This window comes from Coloeus monedula (assembly GCF_965178545.1).
Source record: "Coloeus monedula genome assembly, chromosome: 1".
In the NCBI taxonomy this organism is placed as follows: domain Eukaryota; kingdom Metazoa; phylum Chordata; class Aves; order Passeriformes; family Corvidae; genus Coloeus; species Coloeus monedula.
In genome coordinates this window covers 14,491,444-14,518,252 of record NC_138781.1, presented here as the reverse complement: position 1 = coordinate 14,518,252, position 26,809 = coordinate 14,491,444, and the positions used below count along the sequence as shown (strand labels likewise).

General features: G+C 39.1%; 1 protein-coding gene across 2 annotated transcripts in view; it reads right to left on the bottom strand.

Annotated features, from left to right (window-relative positions):
• Positions 1-23,466, bottom strand: part of KIF5B (kinesin family member 5B) — a 35,658-nt gene extending 12,192 nt beyond the window's left edge. For both annotated transcript variants that reach the window (XM_082288113.1, XM_082288114.1), the window contains exons 1-14: positions 23,122-23,466; positions 14,849-14,936; positions 13,228-13,301; positions 12,692-12,796; positions 12,237-12,285; positions 11,885-11,940; positions 11,686-11,773; positions 10,140-10,264; positions 8,561-8,665; positions 8,015-8,160; positions 6,089-6,237; positions 4,531-4,724; positions 3,527-3,595; positions 1,591-1,797 (exon numbers count right to left, since the gene is read on the bottom strand). In XM_082288113.1, the coding sequence (XP_082144239.1) occupies positions 1,591-1,797; positions 3,527-3,595; positions 4,531-4,724; positions 6,089-6,237; positions 8,015-8,160; positions 8,561-8,665; positions 10,140-10,264; positions 11,686-11,773; positions 11,885-11,940; positions 12,237-12,285; positions 12,692-12,796; positions 13,228-13,301; positions 14,849-14,936; positions 23,122-23,247 (1,581 nt within the window). In that variant the 5' untranslated portion in view covers positions 23,248-23,466. The remainder of the gene's footprint in view (positions 1-1,590; positions 1,798-3,526; positions 3,596-4,530; positions 4,725-6,088; positions 6,238-8,014; positions 8,161-8,560; positions 8,666-10,139; positions 10,265-11,685; positions 11,774-11,884; positions 11,941-12,236; positions 12,286-12,691; positions 12,797-13,227; positions 13,302-14,848; positions 14,937-23,121) is intronic.
• Between the last annotated feature and the right edge of the window lie 3,343 nt (positions 23,467-26,809).

Genomic DNA, 26,809 nt, shown 5'->3' with positions numbered 1-26,809 from the left:
TGCAGGGAATCACATTTATAGAAAAAGGGTAAATGGACAGCAAGTCCAACACTTTTCACCGTATTTCGGTAAATGAAAACAATTTCAGCTTCATATGCACAGCTCTTAACTCTTCCCTACTTGCAAATCAAAAAATGACAGTACTCTCCCAGCACTGAGATTTCATAAGCACACCACTTACTCTACAGCACTTTTTCAGCTGGTTTGAGCTGCTGTGGTTGTAGTGGCTGCAGCTCAGCAGCTCACATGCTCAAGAGTCCACTATTTGTTGCCCAGTTTCAAAAAAACACCAGAAGTTTTACAGCAGGAAGGTTTCAGGCAGAGATGCCAAAGGATGGTTACTGTACTGGTTAGCTGTGCCAGATTGGGATTTTATCTTAATTTTATTTTATTTTTATCTTAATTTTATTTAATTTTGTTTTAATTTTATGACACCTCTGAACAGTTGCTTTCTTACACATTGAGAGTTATTCATGACATTCACTGGATGTTAGTTATATCATCTAGAATCACTACCTATAAACTAATTAGAAACCACATCAATAAAGCAAACAAAAAACCTCCTGCAAAAATCAAACCATACATTTCAGAATCATACACATACACAGCAAGCCTATTCCAACAGATTTTAAATGCTGCTTACAAGACCATAGTTTCTCTTTTGGCCAACTTTCAAGTGATGTAAGCTACCAGTAAAGATTACTCAGCTCAAATACTTAGAAGTTGAAAGAGAAGTTGCATGATCTTGTGAACTTCAACTACAACATTCGTATTCTATCAAGTCAAATCTTACTAACTGAAAATTGAAAGCCAGTCACTAGAACACCCAGACCCTCTTATTATCATCTTCAAGAACAGAGAAGAATGAGACTTGTGCCATTAATACTGTCTGCAATACCAGCGAACATGCTGATCCTTTCCAGTACTTAGAATTTTAGGATAGTAGGTAGAGTATTAACTGCTTAAAACTGATTGAGGTCTGCCAAATAACTGGCTACCAAAACTGTCAGTCAGTTCAGCAACTTTACAGGTACGTAAGGAGGCGCACACTGTTCTGTGAGACTGATGCTGCACCTGTATTTTAACCAGGGTTATCTTTTGGAATACATCCTCAACTACTCCTTTCAGAAAGTAAACCAAACTGCTTATTTTTGAAAGCATCAAGGTAAGTTATTTCACATTCCATACACACAGCAGGCAAACACACATTCTTTTCAAGAAAAGCTGTAGCATGCTCACTGCAACTTCAAGATTGGAAGAAGCAGATTCTTAAGTCAGGATTTCCCCAACTGCACCAGGAAGACAAACAAAACCAGCATGTAACGAAAGAGTTAAGTTTTGACATCTAGGGTATTTCTGAACACTCTTTAGGTAGTAAAATGTCACAAGTGCTATCAAGGTCAATAATCACCATACATTTTTTCTTAAGCTTACAGATTTTAGAAAATAATTCCCGGCATAAACAAATTAAGTTTTAGACTTAAGCTCTCATTTTCCCTTGTGAAATACTTTCAAATAACTAAGAAATACGGGTAAGGCAAGCAAAGTCACACTAAAGACTCTCAGTAATTTCTTATCCCAATTTCATACCGATTTTTGATTGAGTTCATCACTAAGCAGTTCATATTCCTTTGCCTTATCTTCTACTTCCTGAGACTTTTGATCATAGTTCACAGCTAGCTCTTCAAGGGCTTGTAACACCTCTTTCACTTCCTCTTTAGAAGCATCATTTTCAGCCTGAAGGCGATTCAACTCTGCTTGCAGGTTGTCTTGGTCCCGTCTGGTTGATGCCAGAAGCTGCAATATTGACAGAGATTTAATAAAATTACAACAGTAAATAATCATGAAGAAAATTCCACGTATGTCTTGGATTTTATTAATGCTTTTAGCTACTACAGTAGCTTTATATCTACATTCCTAGTGACTAGCTTCACGCAATAAGGATACCAAGAACAGAATATAATGAACAACTAAATTTACCATCTATATTCACAGTTCTTTAAGTTTTTAAATATCTTAAAAATGGAAGTGATTACAAATGAAGACATATAGGGACAGCAACTAGAAATGCACATGGAATATTTCAAGTTCTCAAAAAAGGCACTGAACACTATTCATGAGTCTGAAATTGTCAACAGTCTAGGGACTAAACTTCCAGCATTTCAACACTTAGCTGCTGAAGAGTAACTAGACAAAGGGTACAACTGCTAAAGAAGCAGATTTATTTATTTAAATTAGATTCAACAGTAGCTCCAGCTTCTCATTTCCTTCTGAATGTGCACACAAGGATTACCATTTTTAAAAAATTTTGTGCTACAGAGAAATAATTTTTCTAATATTTTGGCTAAATGAAATTTTCATTATTGATAGGCATTCCCCCCTATTAATTAAGTTATATCCCTGTCAACATATGCATACAAATCATTTGAATATTCTAGGAAGAATGGTCTGAATTAACACATAGATACTTCTTTTTTCATTATGGGCCAATACATTTCCCTCCTCTCTCTTCTCTCTCTGTACTGCAACTGACCAGAAGTAAACCTTAAAACAGATTTCTCACACTAAATCAAGTTACTTTCAGTTTTGACAACCTGCTAACTTTGCATAGGGAAGTGTCTTGGGGTGACTTTATGATGTGTATCCCATGTCGCTGCCCTGTGCCCAGGAATTAACTTTGTGCCTTTCTATGCCTCTAAACTGAGCCTGAGAGGGGGAAGGAAAAAAACTGAGCAAAACTTTTTCAAAGCAGTTTGCAGCTTGTTCAAGGTCACACAGAGATAGCGTTTTTTTTCCAGCTGCAGCAGGGGAGGGAGGAGGCACCCGGCTTGCAGCTGGCCTGATCAGCTTTTGGCCAGTGGTTCAGCTTCTTTTTCTCCAGAGAGAGATTGAGTGTTGAATTTTTTTTTCCTTCCCTGGAATTTCAGATTTTGTCCCTTTTCCACTGGACTATTAGAACACATCAGGAGGACTTTCCACCGGGCACAGAGGGCCTGGCCCTGGCCCAAGCCCCAGCTCCGAGGAGACCAAAGGGAGGACTCTCTAACACTTTCCCTGGTTTTTTTCTCCACAGCGAGAGATTTTATTATTTAGCATTATTTTCCTTTTCCCATGTGTTTGTTAAATAAATAGTTTTATCTCCTTCACTTTCCTTCAAGGAAAATTTTTTTTTCCCGAACCTGGTGGGGGAGGGGTGGTTGTGCCTTCCCTCAGAGGATGTATTTCTAAATTTGGCCAAACCTGAACAGGAAGACAACTGCTGCTGTCTTTGCATAAAATACTTACAATTCTTTCAGTCTTCATGGATACTTAGGATCTAAGTAAACTGGTTTAAGTTTAGCCATCAGCACAGTGTAAGCAGGAGGAATGAATAGGCAGAGCATTTAGATAAGGCATAGAAGAAAATTATTGTGCCGTAGCAAGGTGTCATTCTACTCCCTGGTCATAAACTGTGACCTATTCCAAATACCTCCAACTTCTTTAAAGGAAAGACAAACGAAAATAAAGATGCAAGAGTAAAACTCACCTCTTCTTGATCCAACATCTGTGTCTTCAGTTTTTCTACTAGTTGGCTCTGCTGATTAATTTCTTCATCCTGCAGTTGAAATAAGACTGTGTTCATTACACTGACAAATACCACTCAGAAAAAATAATCTAAGAGAAAGAAGATGCTAGGTATCTAACTTTTCCTTATTCTGAGATAATTACACAACAAAGCAATAAAAGTAAAAACCAATCCTTTTCATTTCACTGATTGATTCATTAGGCTCTTAACCTGGCATGTATGTAACACACCATGCTTCAGAGACAAAAGTCTTACACCTGTGCTTTTGCAAGTCTTCTCCAAGTTTTTCTAACTCCCAAGAAACAATTAATATTTAATTAAAAGACTTTCTATCCAAATACAGTACTACCACTTAAATTTGAGATTATATTCAAATAAAATATCCAAAACATGGGAAGAAAAAAGTTTTGTCTTCAAATGACTCATTTTCCCACTTCTATTATTTTCCAATTGAGAAAGGATACTCCCTTAGCACCAGATAATGCAATTCTATTTCTCTCGATCAGAATTAAGAGCAAGCACTCTCAGCAAATACTTAAATAAGTTGAGCTAACAAATGAATACTGGCAAATTAAATACGGAATCGTAGAATACCCTGAGTTGGAAGGAACTCACAAGGATCACCAAGTGCAACTCTCAGCCCTGTGCAGGACACCCCAAGAGTCACACCCTGTGCCCGAGAGCATCGTCCAAAGGCTTCTTGAGCTCTGTCAGGCTGGTGCTGTGACCACTTGCCTGGGGAGCCCGTTCCAGTGCTGAACCTCCCTCTGGATGAAGAACCTTTTCTAATATCCAACCTAAACCTCCCCTGACACAACTTCAGGCCATTCCCTCGGGTCGCAAGAGTGAAGAGATTTGTACCTGCCCCTTGGCTTCTCCTCCTGAGAATGCTGAAGACACATTATACAATAATATAGTTCAAGATATATTTTGAAGAGATCTTACATTAAGTAAGAATGGCATACCTTGTCATCCAGTTGTTTGTAAAGTTTGGCAATTTCCTCCTCACATTTCCTTCTCTCAGCATCAGTGAAATTGCCAGTTACTCCAATTGTGGTAGCTGGTTTATCATTAGTAACAGTAATATCCTTGTCCACTGCAAAAGCTTCTAAGTTGGCCTTCTCCTTGTCAAACTGTTCATCAACTGGTACGGTCTCCCCTTAAAAATACACTTAATTTTAGTACAGTTAGCCATGACATATTTCCCACAAAATTACCCTTGAGAAATATTAGCTATTTCCTACTAACAGTATTGCAGTTAATAAGCAATTGAGTTCAGTTGATTACTTGGCAAAAAAAAAAAAAGCACTAGATTATCCATACTATTTCCTGCTTACCACAAAACATTGTATTTCACCCAGTTACTCTGCTATGAGTTCCAAATTACACATCAAACCTTATCTTCTAGAAAGTCACCTAACTTTCCCAGAAGACAGAAAATTCTCCCTTTCCCTTGGCACTCTGTTTTGCGAAGTAGCCATATTTACTTTTACATTGCTTTGCTTCTAATTTAAAATATTTTCAGTTATACTTTTATCCTTTTATGTTCATAAAGCTTTTTCTGATGAGAACACTTTAACTTGACAGAGAAGAAAACACCACACGCCAAGGCACTTCTCTGGTAAATTAAACTAAATTCCTTAGTGCTTTATTCAAAACATTTTATGCAGTCCTCAGAAGGTACGGGCTCTTTCCAACACCTCAGTACCTCCTGTTAAGTATAGTTCTTTCAGAATATTGACATTTCAGGTGTGGCCTCATACCAGCTCTATAAAACAATAACTCCCCCCGCCAAAAAAAACCAAACCAAAAAAAAAACCCAATCCAAATCCTACCAAACCTATTTCAGCAAACCCATTTTTTTCTGATTTATATCAGGATGTGGTACAGTTGTCTATAAGATTGCAAAATCATATTCTACAGCTGCCAAACTCCAGAATGTATCAGTATGACCTATGTTCCTCTCTTCCCAAATTTATGGCTTCACTATTAACTTGCATTTTGCCAGCAACTTGAACTGATAAGAAGTTAATCATTCAGGAAGAATGAACAGGCATACATTTGGTACTGTCAGCAACTTTGGGGTTTGGGTAGGTTTTTTACCAATTCACATTTGAGCTTTAAATGAAGGCAAGATCTTGTGATACTGTTTTGAATCAGACAACCAAAGCAGAGAAAACATTTTACTCGGTTTCTGCACTTACAAATAGTATCAGTTTTCTGTCCCCCAAAATTAAACTTTTACAATATATGTAACTCTAGCCCTGCTAGAAAACCAAGTGTTGAGCAATCTAACATGAATACACTTTCAGACATGTTTGTCATTACATGATTATTAGAAGTTGTTTCAGTTGCAATAAAGTGAAAAATATCATGCTCCAAAGTTGACTTAATACTATAGCTTTAATATCCTTATTTACTGTCTTGCATAGAGCTCTTAGCTATTTCTGGTAGCCTGAAGACTAATTCAGCGTCTGTTGTCTTGCCTAAAGTTTGCAGAATAATAATGTAACTGCTTCTCACCATTCCTCCATCTGTTGAGCTCATTTTCCAGCCACTGTATGGTGTTACGCAGAGTCTTGTTTTTCTCTTTTTCCTTCTCATACTTTTTCTTCCACTGTTCTGCAGTGAGCTCCACGTTGACACAGACTGTATTCTTAATGGTCTTCGCTCTACACAGAAAAAGCAAAAAGCTCTGAGACTTCATTTTTAAAGAAAATAATTAAAGGCTATTAAATAATATGTCCACATACCACTGGTGAAAGCATAAACATTCCCACCTCTTCCAAAACCTTATTTCTATTCCCTGTCAAGTTACTATTCTCTCAATTGGATTGATACAACTGTCAATGGACAGAGCAACATAACTTTGGAAAGCTGAGAAATCTCAAGATGGTTGAATTGGACAAATTCAGCTGCTTCACTTGAAAGAATTCAGGTCAGGACAGTTGCACACAGTTTTGAACAAAGGATAGTATTTCACATCTAGCAAACACTGTCCAATGGAGAGCATAACACTTTTAGGATGCAAACCATCTGGCTTATCTAAGAAACTGCTCATCTCAACCAAAAAGACCAGTTACTATGTCTCCACTAACCAAAAGGTGTTACAAGCTACTTAGATAACTTGCAGATGTGATTCTCTACATTCAGCCAGGTGAATCCCATTCAATTAGGTTTGGAGACAAAACTACAGACACTGATAACATATTAATGAAGTAATGTATATTTTTCACTACAGTGCCATACACCTCACTTAATCTCAGTAGTTTTCCTGTTTGGTCTTCTACTACTGAATATCCCACCCCAAAAATCAGAACAGGAAAAAAGCTTAATGGCAGTTAAACATCTCCGTTTCCCTGACTCGACTCCTATAAGTACCCTTCTAAAAAATCTTAGTGAGACATTACTACTAAAAGAGACATGATTTTCTGCTACATTGTGTGATTATTACATAGCCTTCGGTTACTACAGCTGATGGCTTCAGCATATATTTGACATCCCTAGAAAGTGAATTAACATACTGGACTAACTGTGGTGGCTGAGACAGAAGTGCACTCTGTTAACTCCTGAAGACATCAAGAGCACAATGTAGTGAAACTACATAGCTGCAGCTGCAAAACACTTTCCAGTAGCTCAATCACCAAATAATAAAAGGAAAGACCTCCCACCTTCTAAAAGGAAACCAAAAACCTCCACTGTTGTAGAACGCAGTCATTACTCCACACTCACTAACTATTCATATTCTGCCAGATTTCTAATCTGGTCTATTTTCCATAATACAAAACTTCTCAGCGAAGACCAGTAGGAAACTATGTGTTGGACTGAATTGGGAGAGGTACACTAACAGCAAAGACCAGATGGACCAGCAAAACATTCACTGCTTTTGTCATGTGCTCCAGCAAATGATGTGATTCAATCTAGTGGTCAGGAACTGGAGTATAACAACAAACCATCAATAATAGAGTAGTAAAGAAGAGCTACCTAACAAAACACCTAATTTGAAATGAGTATGTAAAAATTCAGTTACACATGACACAGGAATTTCCAAATATCATCTCAAAGTTTACTGGACTGTTAGACACAGACCAGAGGACAGGCTCTCCTGGCAAATAAAGGATTCAACTTACCAGGGGAGAGCTCCTTTCTACCATCTTCCACTTTAGGGAGGGCCAGGGGACAGGGAAGTACTTATAGCCCTGCAAGACTATACATTAAACCACATTTTGAACCAAATTATATGCTCCTCCTGAAAATACAGTCTTCAGGATCCTGACTGGTTTAAGGATTTTTATATATTATGAGGTAAGATAGATCACAACACTTAGCCATATATACACTGAAGAATTACAGAAAGTAAACATTCTAATTAATTTGTTTCAGGAATCTTAATAAAGCAACTTACTTATTTCTCATTCTACATTTATTCCTATTAAGTCACTTACTCACCTTTGGCCAAACAGAAGAGTAGATTTTGTTTCAGATTCATTGTAAGAAGATGGAGAACAGCAAATAACAATAGTGGTTCTGCAATTACCCCCTAGTGAATCTTGAAGGATTCTGGTCATTTTGCTATCACGATATGGAACATATGTCTACCAAGAAAATGGTTAAATGATCAGTCACGGGTTTTCAGACACATTTAATTTGTTGAAATATGAGCTATGCTTTTGCTAGGTATGACCTTACCAGAAAGACATTAAATTCTACTTTAATTCATTAATAATAAGACTGTATATGCATGGGATGACAAAATTGTACTTCTATGTTTGGTAACCTTTAGAGGACAAAGAAACTTTCAATATGATGCTCGGATCCCTCAGCATTCTTATTAATCTTTACTGTCAATACAGTACAAGGGTACTGTAGAATACTGTAGAATAATGGCCACCTGCAATGCACTGGCTCATATCACTGAGATTGCTAAGAATTTCTGCATGATATGTTCAGAGATGCAAACTTTTAAGTATATAAAAAAAAAAACAGAACACTTACACTGCTTTCAGCCAGTGCTGAGATGACATTTCCAAGAGCAGACAAAGACTTGTTGATGTTCTTGGCCTCATCCAGCACAGCACCTTCTGCTCCAGTTTTACTAACCTATACAATATTTCAGGACATTAATAAATGCATCTTCAAAAACCACCTTCAACATTTATCATAAAACTTACGTAATTTCTCCACTTATAAGTCAGTCTCCCTAACTTTATGAGGTACACATAAGCAAGCTCTTCCTCAGACTCTTTCCGATTCATTATCAATTTTCTCATTCAAAACTCAAATGTCTGAAGATGTTTCTCGTATTTTTAACTGACGTGAATACTCTCCCTGCAAAATACACCTTTTTGTAGAAGATAAACATAGTTAAAAACTTCTGTCAAACTAACAACTTCAAATGTTTTTTGAAGTTTGACGAAAATATTGAATTCTTTAAAAGTAAGTATGTATTATGAATAGTTTGTCCAGAGATCATCCATAAAACCAAACTACCTCGCTCCTCTAAAAACCCTAACAAAAAAAATTATAAAACCCAAACCACAGACCATTACTACCCTGGAAAATTCAGCAGAGTCTTCACGAGCAGAAATTTGTGAGAACAGATTTTAGGGACTGAATCTGACCTACATAAGTGCTCTAGGAACTTAAGTAGGTATCAGCAGAAATGTGAAAAAATCGGACATGGTGCCATTCTATTTACCTTACCTCTTTTGCCTCAAGGGCTGAATTTGACTTACAGTTCTATAACCCTCCCTTTACTATTTCCACCAAGCCATGATCATGACTACAGTAAACTACTTCCCTGTGCTTAAACTGACACACAGCATTATGAAACTCCATGTATTTCAAAGGGACTGGGGAAATGCACAAAAGTAAAGTTTGAAATGGTGAAAGGAAATACAGAGAAAGGAGATCAGCAACCCAGCCCTTTTCTTTAAAAGAAAAAAAGACTCTAAAGAAACACATTCAGAATAAACACAGGATCAGAGACAACAACAAGGTGATAGTACAATGATGTAAGGAACAACAACAGCAAGCAGAAATGACTGGAAAAACTGGGGACAAAGACAGGGCTAAACCCAGAAGCAAAGATGAAATGTCAAAAAGCCAGCTCTTAAATGACCAATTACAGTATGTATTTCCTCCCGTTTTAACCCACTGACAGGAAAGCAAGCTGTCATTTTAACCAATGTTAATCAGAATTTCAAATTATGAAACTTAGTATCACTACATAAGAAAACCCAGATATTCTGCAACCATAAAACTTTATTCCTGTACCTGGCTAACCCACACACCTGTACACTTTTTTTTTTGCACTCTCAGATACCGAAGCTGAACTCTACCCTCTTTCCCCACCCTAGTCCAGATTTACAATCACTGCAGAAATGCAGATCAGCTTAAAGTGGTAGTATCTAACAGCCAAGCCAGCCTAGGATTCAGAAACCATGTTTCAAAGTCAAAATTAACACACCTCAGAGATTACAACTGAACAATCAGTATTACACTAACATAAAATACTTGGCTGTATAGAAAAAACACAGAGCTTTTCAGAGCAGAAAAAGAAACTTATAATTACCTTCTCACTACCTGCCAAGTCCACAAGGTAAAGTTTTCCACTTAGTTTCTGTTCTGTTTGAGTATTCTCTTGTTTTACATTAATAAGAAAAATACTATGACTTCGGGAGCTGTGTTCATTCATATCTATAATTCAAAATAAACACGTTGTCAAGACGATTTGTACAACCAATCTCACTTAAAACACCACCTGCCCACAGTGCAGCAAGAGATCCAAAGCTACTGAAGCTGTATAGTGCAATCTCTCAGTGACAGTAGAGCTACAGGCAGCAAAACGAATGGTATCATCTAATTGAGTAAGAAAGATCCAGTTTTCCCTTGGGCTCCTATTAATATCACATATAAGTTCACCCATCAGGTTTGCTAGCTTGTCAACTATGGATTTCACACATTCATTTACTTTATCAGAACAGAAAGTATATTTAGGTCTTGATAGGAGAGTTTTGTAAACCTCCAGTGTACCACATTTTATCCTTCTGTGAAAATGTTAACTGGCCATAGCCTTTCATCCCTGTCTTGTACTGCTTCCTCTGCTGTGAAACATTAAGATAAAACAAGACTTGTTGAATTTAAAGTATTATTTTAATCTATTAACAAAATTTAAGCAGACTGCAATCCGAATGAGAACATCTGCCTATTTCTTCCTCCTTTTAAATATAAATCTCTCACAGTTCTAAAAGTACCAGCTTACTGATGTTAAAGAAGCAAAGAACAGAAAATAATATTCTATCCAAATTTCCTTAGTACAGTCCCCATTTCAGAACTTTCTCACTTAGGAGCAATGAAGCAAAACTGCAAGACTGAATCACTCCTTAAAAGGAACACTGTATTTTTCTTTTTGATCCTTAACTGAATAAATGAGAAGAAAACCCTTACATTTTCTTAATGACTGTATATTCTCTCTTCCTGAATAAAGAACTAGACACAGGAAGACTGTGCAACATTCTCTAATTGGCTCTGAGACTTGTCACCTCAGTTGCTAAGAACTCAAGTCTAAAGTAATACTTTGCAGGCACCTACAACTTTCCTTGTCTTCTCTAACCCTTCTGGCAATTCCAAATCCTGCTTCTTTGTGGGAATTTGGAGACCTATGACATGGCTCCTTGCAACTCAGCTGCAAGCTACAGCCAAAAATCTTGGGATGCTGCTTAAATCTGCAGCAGGTCTAAATTCTGATCAGCTGCTCTTAAAATATGCAACAGAATGATCAACTGTGGACAAGCCACGCTTACATATTTCTAGGTTAATTGAAACAAATTCCACAAACAGGGATTTTGCACTATTCCTAAAGGAGAACTACACCTTTTTCTCCAGTGATTCATAGTTCCTCGATGATGACTTACTTTCTCCTTTCAACCCCAGTGTAAGCAACATCATCTAACCAGAAATGAACTATTTGTTTCTGAAAGACATACTGAAACTGCTTATGCCTGACCCTTTCAAAAACCTGAATTATTCAGCTCACTGGCTTTGCCTTTCCTACTTTTTTAAGGTATACCAGAAGCAAACAGATAAATCACTAAAGGGAAACAGAAGATGATACTTACTTGTAACTGCTACATGTCGATTTGATTTTCCTTCATCTATAGTATCCATAACTTCCTCTGGACTACATACAAAACGCTCTGTGCAACCCTTTGGAAAAAAAAAAGGGAGTTGTGAAAAATGACACCACACCAACAAGGAAGAAGTAAATGGTGCACACTAGAGAAGTGCAAGATGAAAATATATCAGACTGATGCTCACCTTCACATAGGGAACTCTATTTTTGTCCTCATGAACAGAAAGATTGGTCTTTGAAACTGGAAGACAAACCATTCCAAAGCTAAGGTGAAACTGAATGAAAACACTGTGCACAATGCATGCCCAAGCCATAAATGCTACCTCTCAGCAACACTTTACAAGAACTTAACATACAAGAAACCACCACCACTGCAGCTTCAGTAATATTACATAGATGAGCTGTATGCTTTCCCATCATGATGTGTCTTTATCATGCAAAGGTTATTAGCATAATGAATACCTAAGTAACATAAGGGGCTTTTTTAATATGTTTCTCCAGAATATTTTATATGTTCAATACCAATAAAAGGCTTACCATCCAAAAGGTCCCTTATTTTATCCAAGTATATTTCAAAATATGACACCTAGAAGTAAGAAGAGGAACAGAGATACATCAGAAAGCAAAAATGCTTTGCTTCTTGATCACAAGGATCCAGCATGATTACTATGACCTCCCACATAACACTACATCCAGCTCAAGTTCTTAAGGCTGAACTAAAACACACCTTTAAGAAGAAACTGTTTTGATCAGAAGTTTCAACCACTATCAGCAGTGCCACAAGTTATCAGCATAGTTTCCATCAATGTTCAATGGAACAAAATTAAAGTGTTAAGATAATTCTTAAGAAGAATCAGTTACTTCAGAAATAAGTCAGGTTATCATGTTTCCAAGTTACAGGCATTTGAAACAGATACAGAATATCCATTTACCCACAGACTACCTTCCAGTTTTAATACAGATTAAATAAGTAAAAATGAAGAAAAGTTTACCTTAATATGAAACTCAAGATTCTCATCCATAGAGTAAATATAATTAAAAATATCTTGCACTATTCTTGGAATAATGCCCATTCCATCTGGGTCATGAAGCTTCCCCTTAACAGAAAAAGATACAAAACAACAAAAAATTCATACTCAATCCAGCATTATAAACAGTATTCAAACACAAAACATCTGGTTCAGGTTAGCAGACAAAATGCTGACAAGTATGATGCACTCACTCTATTAAGTACAGTCAACCATCCACTTAGCCCCAGCATTCCCCACAAGTGAAAAGAAGAGCCTCAGAACTCTCCCAAACTACTACAAGCAAAAATATGTTATTGATATTATTCTTGTTTTTCTCATACTGCTACTGAGGGCTGAAAAACCCTACACTAATTGCCATTCTCAGTCCTAAAAAAAATAATGGGGAATCAAAATGTTGCAAGAAAACAAGCAGAGATCTTATTTCTACAAAGCAAAGACTACTGTGATGAAAAGACATGACAGTGACAGTAAGAGGAAATTATTTTAACATTTCTTACTTCCATCGTGTGTGTCTTTCCCGATGATGTTTGCCCATAAGCAAATATTGTACCATTGTATCCCTCAAGTACATCTAAAGGGAAAGAGTATTTTCATTAGCATTCATTTCCTTCTTCTAAAGGTAAGTTGAATTAAATAGAATGCAAGCAGGCAGGTCCTGAAATGTCCAGCAAGTTAAATCACTGAATGTTTGGGAACCTTGTGCTAGAGTTAGGGGGAGGGAGTGTGTTCCTCCCTACATCTTTTAATGCATTTTGCAATCACTGACTGTGTCTTAGAAGTTGCCTGTGCCAGAAGCATACGTTTCTTTAACAGAAAAATCAGGACTTAACAGTGAGGAACAAAAAGGAAATTGATACAATCGCCAGGCTGAACAGATGGTCTTTGGTATCTCAGAAGAAACCAAACACGAGAACACCATCAAATTTTCCGCCTTCAGGAAAATCTGTCATGAGAATGAGCAATGCCCTAAGTTATAAACATCTTGCTCTAAGGCCATAAGCTTCTATTTCAAAGTTTTGAATTGAGGGGTGAGGGGCTGATGGGTGGCTTGTTTATGTGTAAGTTACTGTAGAATCACATCCTGCAAGCAAACTTTTATTTTCCAAAAACAAGCACGAGTAGATACTCCAAATGGTGAGGTCTTTGACACTCCATCATACCCGTTAACCCATTTGTTTCACCACTAGAACTCATTTGCCAGTCGATGTAGCACAGCTCAGAAATGCCACACAGAACCCAGAGTTTTACATGGAGAAAAGGGGCAGCATTGCAATTCTTAGCTAAATCCAGTTTTTAAGAAGCAAAGTTCTGATCTGAGCCTGATTACTATTTAACTCACTAAACGGTTAAATACTTGCAGCAGCATGGATTTCCCACACCAATTCATTCTTCTAATGATGAAGACCTCCATATGTTTACCCAATATTCTCTTGTCACTAATAGTTGATATTTCAGGGGCTTCTGACAAGGCTTTGTAAAGCTGTTTTGAAAGCTGGGTCAATTAGAACATATTGATGCCCTCAAGAAATTAATCAATTTTATTTTCAGGGAACTAGTTAATTGCTTACTACAAAAACTTACTGTGGCATATCCTTCTTTGTGACAAGACTTGATTTTCTGAAGTTACTAGGCCAATTCTGACAATTCAGTTTTGGAGAAACTGTACACCCTGACATGCACAGCAATAACTCATATTTCACAATTTTCATTTCCTCTTACACTCCTTCAAACAAACTTCTGCATGATGTTTTTCACCAGTAAATTAGGGGGGACGGGGGGGCTATGGGGAGAGCAGATGACACACCTCAAACCTATTAATAGCAGTTGTTATGATTAATTTTTGACAAATTGTTTCAAACTATCATTGCAGAGAACTGTAAAAAAACCCTAAAACATAACAGGTAAATGTTATCAAATGTTGCAATCAACTGAAACAGCAGGTTAAGCACTGACATAATTTAATAGCTCAACTACAGGATGACTGTATAGGGCTACAATCCATGTTGGCACTTATTAAGCATTCTGAAGAGAAAAGGCAGCAATAAAGTATTAGTTTTAAACACTGAAATTCACAGGAATATGGTATTTTATTATGGTAAAGTTGCTCTTCCACCTTACCTTTGACAATCTTTTTAGCACAGTCATTGTATACTTGTTCTTGTGATGTGTTTGACTGGAATACACGGTCAAAGATATATGGCTTGGACTACAAAAAAAGAAAAACATAACAGAGAAGAGTTATCAAAAAATGCTGGAAGCAGAATTGGAAGGTGTTTGTTAATAGTTTAGAAGTATCCTACACTGTCTCAGCCCAATCTATTTTAAGCACTTGTAGCGAGGAAATCAGCTTATATAGTGCTGCCTAAATCTTCACACGCTTGCTTAAGGGTAAGGCCTTGAATTAAATATATTTGGTTTTAAATTGTTATCTAAACAGTTCTGCAAAACTACTCTGCCACATGACCTCAAGTTACTTGATTTACAAGGTAAGCTAATGCCTGGTCTGTACATCTGAGAACCCCTTATTTTCTTCTACTCTGGTAGTAGGTTTACTCTGGTAAACAAAAATTATTAAAAACAGCTTATACCCCACGACACAGAGCATCTGGCTTGGTAGTATTTGTTAAAAAAACACAAAAAGAAACATTCAATGCAAATTATTGTGCCATATAAGATACCATGAAAATAAAGCTCCCCACGCAGAAGAAAAGGCTATATTGGGGAAGACCTTTCACAAGACTCATTTTGGAAAAGACTATATGAGGAAGATCTGACATAATTTTGATAGGAATGCTGGGTATTGCTTTGTTCTAGAAAAGAGATTTTCATAACAGCTCTAAGCAGCTGACAATCCATTAGGATATAAACAATTACGCTCATCTTACAAAGCTCAAATTTTTGTAGCACTTTCAGAGCTTGATTTCGTAGGTAGCAAAGCAGATGGGAGAAGTTTACCTAAGAACATAGGTCAGTTAACATTGTTAAACTCCCTGCAACTGTTAAGTGTTCCATCCTGCCTAAATTTAACTCTCTATCATCCTCCCACAAGGATATTCTGGAACTGGCTCTCTGGCAAAGAAACAAGTATGGCTTCCATCTTTCATCCACCCACAACAACATTTCCCCTCCCTGGCCTGACCTTCCATTTGCCTTTTAATAACATCTAGCACCATACCAAACAAAGCTTTCTCAGACTAAACATATTTATCTGAGGCCTTGAATTCAGGTGGATGAGTGCCCTCTTGGAAAAATAATTACATGTTCACTGTATAAATATGTTCAAGAAACCACAAGACTCAGTAGGCAGAAACTGTCCCTAGGGCGCTGAAGTTTGTCAGAACACTTGTTTCACAGCAGGGAAAACACCACCTTTCTCCATTACTCATTTCAGTTTCAAAGACACCTCAAATCCCTATGTTCTGCAGGTAGAATTGAGGGCATTAGATACACCAGGAGGGAGACAACTAACAAGTTCAAGTAACCCTGAGGTAAGAAAATGAAGACTGAGAACACATTACACAAAAAGGAAAATCCTGTAGAAAAGATAACACCACCTTTCTCACTAGCAGCTGTAGTTTCAAAAAGCCTCCAATTTCATACATAGTAATCAGCTACACCATACACTGCAATTCAGCTACATCACAAAACATTAATCAAATCTGTTTCATGCTCAAGTGCATATTTATAGGCACTGAAATAATTCCATTGTGGAGCATCCTATTTACCACAGTACACTGGAAGAACAGAGTGAGAAAAGTGATAGTGTCCAATGTCATTGCAAATGATCCATGTGACATTAGAAATCTGCATGTTTGTATTTTTAAGATTTAAACCATCCTTCAAATTATTGCTCCAGAAAGTACATAGATAACTATCATTCCAATTAATTGATTTTAAAAGCACTAGAGAAAGGTCCGGGATACAATCTTCTGGCAGTCTATGCAGCAACTGTTAACAATACTAAGTATTTCTCACAGATCACAACATATCTGATCTTTGCTGTTACCAACAGAATATGACACTGATGAGAATGGAAAAGTACATTAACATGCAAACATTATTTTGTATAGTATATGTGTTTGAATGTATACAAACACATCATCACATATTTATATATCACTACAGAGTATTTCTGATGCCAAATCGCAGAAAGATCCCTTGTTTAGAAAGAACTGTAGGCACAACCTGCACTCATCTGCAACCATATTGCAATCTTCAGGTATTTGCAGAAGGTTCTAAAAAGGCTTCCCTTCTCTACATTTTTAAACAACATTTAGAGGGGTTTAGTTTGTCTTTAATTCTTCTGCCAAGCAAAGTTCCACTGAATTGAACTATCCTTTATCTGTGTTAAAGAAAAATATTAATTCGAGAGTAATCTGTAGACACAGAATACTTTTAGATTATCTACTCTCCAACTGCCATTTAAATGCCTCCAGAAAAGAAGAGAGACAAATTACTGTATCTCATATAATTACAGTCACTTTTGTTTAACACAATGTTAATATAAAAACCAGCAAATATGATGAATGCCATGGACTAATAAGCACAGAAAATTAAGCTGCAAGGCCTTCATTTGGGCAGTACTGCCTTTAATTGATGTTGTTTGTTTATATAGTGAAATCTGCTAAGCACATGACCAATTCCAATTTCCCTCAAGTTAACAACTGCTACCAATATATAAAATTTAATAATCTTGGCCTAAAGAATCCTCACAAGGGGTCCTGTTGTCACTTGTCACTTCTCCATCCTTTGCAGGTGGAAAGTAGAATATTTGCTTACATGTCCTCATTTTTTTATCACACCTAAGAAAATCCATATTAGTGGTATGTCCCTGCTCCTTCATCACTGATTCAGTATCTACCTAATCAAGTAGGTTTAGACAAGCAGGTTCCAGGATAATTATGTTTTAAGAATGCAAATTACTCCCACTCAGTATGGTTTCACATCTTTGACATCTACAATGCTACATCTTATCACTTCTCTTTACAGTCTACTTTCTGCAGTAAACAAAGCTAAAACAGTATCACACAGATTACCATGCCCTAGAAAGCCTCATTACCTTTAAGAGATTAATCAAGAAAGATTAAAGTGTCAGATATTTTTTCTACACCAGATGCCTTTTCTTCCTCAAGTAGTAAACAATCAGATCTAATGATGAACCGAAGACACACAGGGCCCAAGCAGCATTACCACATGGTGTCCATAACAGGGCTAGCAGCTGTGTCACTAACACAGCATGAGGCTGCTTTGACATCCCCAGAAATTTTTGAAAACTGGTGCTCAAATTCTATTAACAATTTAATACATATGGACTTATAAGCAAGACATAAAAGATGATGCAAACAAGCAGAGCTACTGACTTCCTCTCTCTGAATCTTTTAGCTCCTTGCCTAGCACTTCTTTTGTCTGTAGTCAACCGCAAGACAACTTCAGCTCTCACAGTTGCCTTGTACTTGAAGGGATGTGGTCTCACAGCGAAAACTTTCCAAGTGCTCTCACAGCCTTCAGAAAAGTGCAGCTGCCAACATGACCTAGCAGTAGTTAAACTGAATCTTAATAAAGGGATGATGTTGAAGTACACAGCTCCATAGCTAACTTAAAGACTAGTTATCCATTACATAAAATGATGCTCAGCCAATTTAAATTATACAAAATTTGGAGTACATGTGGGTTCTTTCGGAAAAGTTTTTTTGTCAATATGTTCAATGAGGACTACAGAAAAAGCTGCAATCACAACTACACTGAAAACTTACATCAAAAGTCTGAGGAATACTTAAGGTTATCTCCACAGAAGTATTAAAAAAAAATAATCCCTTATTACTATTGCAACTTTCCATAAAGTACAGAATTGGTTATTTATAAGATCACCTGAGTTCATTCACCTTACTTTTATGCACTGATGTCTGAAGCAAAGTCAGCAGTGAAAATTCACTTGAAAAATCAGTAGCATATTTTTCTATCACAACACATCCAGAAGTTCTTTACAGTGTTTTTTGCTAGAATGGACAGTTAAAACAGTGCTACAATACCTACCCATGCTTAGCCTATTCTTGGTGAAAGGTTAAAGTAGTACATAATGGATTTACTTTGCCTTTAAGTTCTGCATCTATGCTAAATAATGTTCTTCCCATCAGCGCAAAATATGTTAAAAGAATAATCCAACATGGAATAATTTCTGGAAAGTATGATGTCAGATACCTGACTCAGTTCTTCCTTTTACTAAGCTAAGGTATTGCTGCTTTGACACACCTAATTGAGTTCAGCACGGCCAGTGGGTGGAAAGGCACAACTACAAATTAATAGTTTCATTTTAGGATAAGGGAAGAGGATTTTCTTCTTGTCTTAGCCCCATGCACACAAAAGTGCAGCTGATACAGAACAGTCAGCGAATCTCAGCCCTTTTTGTCCTCTTTCTTATTTCTGTGCAAATACTGCAACTCAAGTATTAATATATTTTACAGCAGTTATTTATTGCTAGAAATGACTAAAACATGTGATTTAAAACGTTGTAACTAGAAACTCAATTTCCAGAATGGAAATAGAACAATTTTTGAATAAATGTTTCAGCCACATTTTATTTTAGTAAAAAGGTTCTTCTAAAGAGAAAAGCAAGCACTGATGTTATAAAAATGTCACTGAATTTCAGAAAAACCCCCAACAAATATGAGCAAGGTGTTTCTAAGCAAGGAGCACAGCAATCAGAGAGCAAAGCTCTCCCTATACAGATTCCTGGAAGCCAGAATATTTGTTTTCTGTTAAATCATCACACCACTGTCATCTGAAAAGCATCTTTTTTAATCAACATTTAATGGAATCAGGTAAGAAAAAGAGAGAGCAACACTGGAAGAATAGTATTATTTCAGCTACAGATTGCAATTCCCAATTCATATTTAAAGTTCCACTGTAGACCTGACGCATTTTTTGTGTCTCTAATTAAACACTGCTTTCTTTTGCATTAGCAAACAATAACAACAATAAAATTACTTTAAGAATGCATCTCACTTCTTGAATTTATACAGTCCAGTACAGCCTTCAGCATTTTTCTTTTGAAAAACCTACTATTAAAAGCTGCAGAAGCAGCAAGTGACCTTCATTACCTGATTCTAACAACTTTCTAACCTACCCTTCTCATTTACGATCCAACACTAGTTTAAAAGATAATGAAAAAGAAAGCCAAATATCTCAAGCTCTCTCCAGGATTACACTAAATAAAAACAGTACTTAAACAAAAATGAAAATACAGACAGGTAGCCATGATTCTTTCCTATAAGCCATACAAGTAAGTAATATACTATGATTGTTACTGAAAAACATTTGGACAACAGAGACATACTGCCCATTTTTGTGCACACCAATAAGGCCTCACTACTTCAGACACTGGGTCGTACTGGTTTTGGTTCAGGCTTCAGTTCCAAACCCCTGAGTGTCACTGTATTCACTAACGTATCTTTTGGGCAGTTTTAAGATGAACAAGACTAGGGAGAGAAAGGTTTTTAAAGAAGATGTATAGATATGTTATGCAGAACTATTCAGCTACTCAGTTGCATGTAGTTTTATATTTGAAAAATCAAAGGATCTAATCCTCTATCAAACTGTTCTTCCTCCCTGTTCCATCTTACTCAAAAGCCTGAAACCCATGAGCAAATTGCTGTCAATTTTCACATAGAGGTACATTTCTAATGTTTAACATAAAAGTCATATAACAAGTCACCCTACCATCTGTTTTAACAAAATCCTTGTATTTAATTAACAGGAGAAGCCATTAGGAAAAAATAATTGATAGAATATTAAGATGGAAAGAAGCCACCTTTAATCAATAAATTAAGAGCTCTTTACTAGTTAAAAAAGTTTCATCCTGTGGAAAGAAAATACTTTGTTTCAGAGTCTGCTCTTTAAAGCAGACCAACATCATATGTCCCCTCAAACTGCTGTTACACACTAGTTACAGTTAAAACTATTATTTTATCTAACGTAAATCAAAATGACTCACTTGTCCAGAAAGACAACGATGACATTAATTACATAGGAGCTAGGAAAAGAATGGAATATAGCTAGCTCAGAGATGAGGGGAGTCAAGGAAGGAGGAGGGTTTGGTTATAGTCACTGATTTCCCTCCCCATCCTCCTCCAGAGGAGTCAAAACTGCTAGATCAGCTCTGCTTCTGCTGCCTCCCAGTTTTCACCTCCCATCGACCATTACAGGCAACTCCCAGGCATTATTAAAGCAGCCTCCACCAACCCAGGTGCCCAGAGGAGGTGCCAAGCCCTTCAGGCAGCTGAGCAAAGCAGCTATAAAAAACTGAAAGTGGCTCAATTACTGCTCAACAGGCAGCCAACGGGACAGGTAGCAGTAAGGACAGAAACCAAAGAGATGAAGTAACCAAACACACAGCTTATGGAGGAAGCCTTTCAGACACTGTTTCATGAGCACTGCTTCTGTTATCCTCCTTTGGGCAACTGCAACACACAGAAACAAGTAGTGGTTGGCTAGAGGCTCAGGTTAGAGGGTCCCTAAATTTTTAAAAAGTCAGTTAACGTTAAAAACAAAACCAGCAAACACAAGTTATTGTCCCAAGAGTTTTAGAGATTTAAGTCATAATTTGGAGCATATCAATCTAGTCCTATAGCCACCATTACAAAGACAAAATCAGAATATCAAACCTTTATTCAAATGTTGTGAAACAAGACACAAATACTGTCACTGCTACCCAATCTAATAATTTTGGGGGCACTTTTCTCCAGGTCAGAAATGGCATGTCCTGGGCCCAGGACAACTGGGAAATTCCTTCTGATTTTGACCAAGCAGAAATCACCAAGGTACAGCTGGCAACACCAAACATCAATCCTAAGCAGAAAGCCCCCCGTGATCCCTCAGGAGCACTCCATCAAACTGTTCTATTCAGATATAGAACAACGTCGGCACAATCTACCTTTTGGATAATTTTAAAGTGCACTTAAAGAGTATTTTAAAAAGATACGCTTTCATTTATACTAGGACTACTGCAAGAAAATGTGGAAAATTTGTTTTTTAAGATAGAACACATCAAGGTTTCTAAACTAAACTGTGGATTATAAACAGATTATGCAGTGTCACAATGCATGGGTGATGAAAGTGAGATTATTCACTCTAGTTAAGTTTTCATTTTCCAGGTTTGGTTCCTTACTCTGAGTTTACCTGTACAACATCATGAAAGAAGTGACGTACTCCAAGACAGTAACTTGCCAGCTGAAATAAACCCAAATTACCTCATTTCACAAGCATGCTATTGGTCTTGTCACTCCAGACTCATGGAATTCCGTATTTTATTCCATATAATTCAGCTGAATATTAACAGACTAAAGCACTAGTACTTAGTAACTCATCTTAAAAAAAAAAGTATTTTATTAAATTGCCTCCTGCATCTTCAGATACTGTGCAAAAAAGCTCAAAAAACAAAACATAACCCCCCGAAGTTTTAACAGATAACTAGCATCTAAGGTACTTTCAGCAATGCAGAATCAAGCATTCTCTCTCAAGAAATATGTTTACATGAAAACACAAATTAAAAGTTAACAAAAATAAACGCAGGGGCTAAAGTGTGTTTGTACAACACCAACCAAACAAGGCAATTAACTACTGTACTTTATTTTTATATTCCAGTTCCACTTTGTAGCTAAATATGATCCACTTAACAAAAAGGAGAGGATTATCTTTTCCCCTGCAACATCTATATTGTTTTCAACGGGCCTCATACCTTGCAAGGAGACTCCAGTTAAAATACATTTACAAACACGTAGTAAGGCAAATAGTCTGTTTATTCTGATTTAAGAACAACAGAAAGAAGTTGTCAGCTGAAGACTAATGTACAGATCTCGAGCACTAATTCTCTGGAGCCTGCACTGTCGTTCCGCATTTCTTCCCCAAAACTCTCCGCAGACAATTATCCGGCGGCAGCTCCCACGCGTGCATTTTGAGCGCCTATTTAGCGGTCACATAGCACGGCCGGACAGCCCAGGGACCGCCCGGCCGGCGGACACACTGCGGGACTCGCCTTCACTCTGCACCTCGGCACTTGGGCCTCTCGCTGGAGCCTTTGTCAAAGGTCTCCTGACCTGCCCCCACCGGCCTGACCCCGCAGCCCCACGCCCCTCTGCCCCCCCGCCTCCCGCCCCTTGCTCCACCGTGCCCACACCCAGGCCAGCCCCCCCGTCCGCAGCTCTCCCTGCCCCCTTTCCCCTTTCCCTCGGACGCGAAGGAGGCCGCTCCCCGTCCCGAGGCGTCCCCGCCCGCGGGCGCTCCCGCGCCCTCCCGCCTCACAGCGCGCCCATCCCCGCGGCGTCTGACCCCGCCGACTCCTGACACCCCCTCCCCCGCGGCGCTTCCCGCCTCTCCCGTCCGGGGCGGCCCCTCACCGCGATGACGACGGTGTCTTCGCCCTGGAACTTAGCGATGTACTTGTCGCCTCGGGCCACTTCGGACTCGTTGAGGGGCCTGAAGCGACACATCACTTTGATGTTACACTCCGCCGGGTCCGCCATCTTAGGCCACCGCCGCCTCCGGGGCGCTCAGCTCCGCCGCCGCCAGCTGCCGCCGCCGCACCGCCCGCGCCGGGGGTGTCGCAAGCCGCCGTGGCCGGGAAACCCGCGCCCGCCCCGGCAGGAGGGAAAAGGGAAGGGCTCCTTCCTGGCCGCCGCCGCCGCGTCCCGCTCTCACTTCCTCCCCAACATGGCACCGGCCATGGCGGCTGCGGCCGCGGGTCCCGCCCCGCCCCGCCGGTGGGGCGGGCGGGTGACGTCACCCTCCGCAGCGCCCGCCCCACCCCCAGCCCCGCCCCGTGCGCAGGCGCGGCACCGCCCCCAGGCGGGCGGGGGCGCTGCTCGCGGGGCCGCTGGGGGCGGTGGCACGGGCGGGGTTGCCTCAGGCGGGCGGAGGCTGCGATAGCACCGCCCGCGACCTCCTGCCGTGTCCCGCCGCACCTGGAATCGTAGAACCGTAGGCTCACAGAATCACAGAATCACAGAATTATAGAATCATCAATGTTGGAAGAGACCCTTAAGATCATCAAGTCCAACCGTCAACCCAGCACTACCACTGTGACTCCTAAAGCACTAAACCGTATCACCCAGCGCCCGATCCAGGCGCCTCTTAAACACCTCCAGGGATGGTGACTCCACCATGTTCCCGGGCAACCTGGCGTCATCCACACAGAATCACAGATTCAGTTAGGTTGGAAAAGACCTGAGGTCATCAAGTACAATCTATGACCAAACATCATCATGTCAGCTAAATGCCACATCCAGTCTTTCCTTAAACACGTCCAGGGACAGCCACCACAGCCTCCCTGAGCAGCCCATTCTAATGTCTAATAACCATTTCTGTGAATAAATTCTTTCTGCTGTCCAACCTAAACCTCCCTTGGGCCATCTTAAGGCTAAGTCCTCTTGCCCGGTCGCTGGTTTCTTGGGAGAAGAGACTGACCGCCACCTGGCTACAACCTCCTTTCAGGCAGTTGTAGAGAGCGATAAAATCACCCCTGAGCCTCCTTTTCTCCAGGCTAAACACCCCCAGCTCCCTCAGGCAGGTTATCGGCCACAGGGCTGCAGGGACGAGGCCTCGCTGGCCGCCCTGGTGAGGAGCGGCGGGCACCGATCCAGCCGCCAGCGGAGCTGGTGTCCGAGAGGTGTCACAGCGTGGCCCTGCAGCCAGAAGGACGCCGGGCACAGCAGTGCTGGGGAGAGCACTGCGTATGACACAGAAAGCTGAGGGGCAGAGCGTGAAATAAGGGCTTAAAGCAGGCAGTTGAGAGAGAAACCTGTGATATTCGGGGTTTTTAGTTAGTTTGTTTACGTTTCTTTACCTCTGATAGCTAAAAAGGGGAAAATCCACATCGGTGTGGTGTTCACAGATGCCAGGGAGCTGCCAGTGTTCCCGTGAGCCTCATTGCATCCGTGTGTCCTGGAGCTGGAACCCGGCGAGTGCGATCAGAGCACACGCAGCCCAGAGCCCGTGGTGTCACCCCCGGGATGGAGACTGTCGCCACCTCTTCATGCCAATTGAAAAAAAGAGAAAATCTGGACAGCAATTTGTTTAGGCTTAATTTATTGCAAGTTTGTTTATGTATTTATTACAGGGGCTCTAAATCTAGTCGATCAAAACTTAGGGACTGTATCTAGACAAAAACATCAGGTAAACCATTCTGATAGAGATTCCCAAGGGTCTCACACCTTTACAACTGTGCCTCTTACATCCAGGCACGAACTTTCAGATTGGAGCTAAGTGCAAACTCACAGCTTGGCTGAGTTCAATCAGTTCCCTAACAGAAGTCATGATTTTTACTGGAAAATTTTCAAATAGCCTTGAAGATAGTAACAAAAAACCCAGAAAAAATAATAGAGGGCCTTTCTCTTAAGTTAGTGTATTTTAGTAGGCCAGAATGACTCAGAGGAGCAGTGTGCTTCCCTTAAAAGTACTCTTTTTTTCATTATTATAAAGGGGGGAACTACTGTGAATTTTAACAGGGACCTTTTGTAAACAGGCATCCCCCATTTTTAAGACTTCTCAGCTCAGGGATTTCAGTGATGTGCTTTTACTTACGATAGGTGTGCAAGGAGAACTCTTCAAAATTGCTCCACATGACAGAAGAATTACCTAATAATCTAGTTGCATTTATAGGTTCTTTTCACAGAGTAATGCGAAAAATATTTCTGTGCCTAGTTTATCTTATGAAGTAAGCTAAGTCTTCTAAATTGGGTTCATGTTGTAACTAGTTTATTTTTCCGCTGTGATTAAAAATGTGAAAGGACTGTGCTGTCTTATGCAGGGCAGCAACAATTACCTGTCCACACCCATGAGCACATGTGGAAATAGTTGTCTGGAAAAGCCAAGATATAGGCTCAGTCTGTAGATGGTGCAGTGCTAGTCCACAACACCTAGTATATGAGATATACACAGACATCTGTCTACAACTTTCAATTAAATGTTTTAAACATAATTGTTATTAGGTTTTACATGTCAGAAAACCTGTTTTAGTTGGCTGCTATTTTAGAAATTATTCCCTTGTATCTCAAGCAGCAAGATATATTAATGCTTCTATCTCATCTATTTCTGGAATTATTCACAAGCTTATGGCTAGGAATGTTCTTATGCAGCTGCTGGATTTGGATCCTCAGATTTCCTATGACAGAAGGTTATTACTTTTATGAAAGAAGTGTGGTTTATTTACTACTTTTTCAATTAATTTACTTTTGTACATAAGGAAAAAGAAATGTTAGCTGCATAATAAACAGCTTTGTGATTATTACTCACAGAAGTACATGTTTCAGCTGCTGAACATCCTTTACCCTAATGTATTGAAGAAACTTCTTATTATCCATTCAAAGGGGATGTATCTTTAGCTACATTTGCTGACATGTAGTGCCCAATGTAAGAACATCTCAGTCAAGGAAGAAACCTCGTAATGATGTGATTCTCAAGAAAATATGTGCTTGGCCTTGCTTACCTGTTGAATGTTTGACAGAGCAGACACTCCACAAAGACAATACAGACTTATGAGTAGATAATTACTCATTTTAACTATGTTGGAACAAAAAACGTCAGCATTTGTGAACTCTGTAGATGGAAATGCCCACTCTGAAGCGGTTGGCTCTGTGCAAGCTCATAGGAGAACTGGCTGATGATGTCCCATCCCAGATGTGGGAGCCCTTGGTAAAGGAGCTGTGCTGAACCACACGTGTGCTCTCAGATCCCTGTCAGGGACTCTGTCATGAAGTTTCTTTTCTCTGATCTGTTGTTCAAAATAGCAACCGCTCCTTGACATGACCTACTTAAAGGCTGACACAACAAAGCTGTGTGCTCAAAGAGGGCACTGTGTTATCTCTACTGGTGCCAAGACATGTCAAAAGATCAGCCTTGAGGACTTGTGTTTAAAGATGTGGTCTCACAAGAAAAGGGCAGAGACTGAGCATCCTGGAAAATTTCCCACTTTGTCGCAATTACAGAATGTGCTTTCTTTGCCAATTGAGAATATATTTGCCATCTTCTATGTTGTTATGTAATGTCTGTAGCATACATTTTTTGACACTTGGGATAAAAGACTGTTTA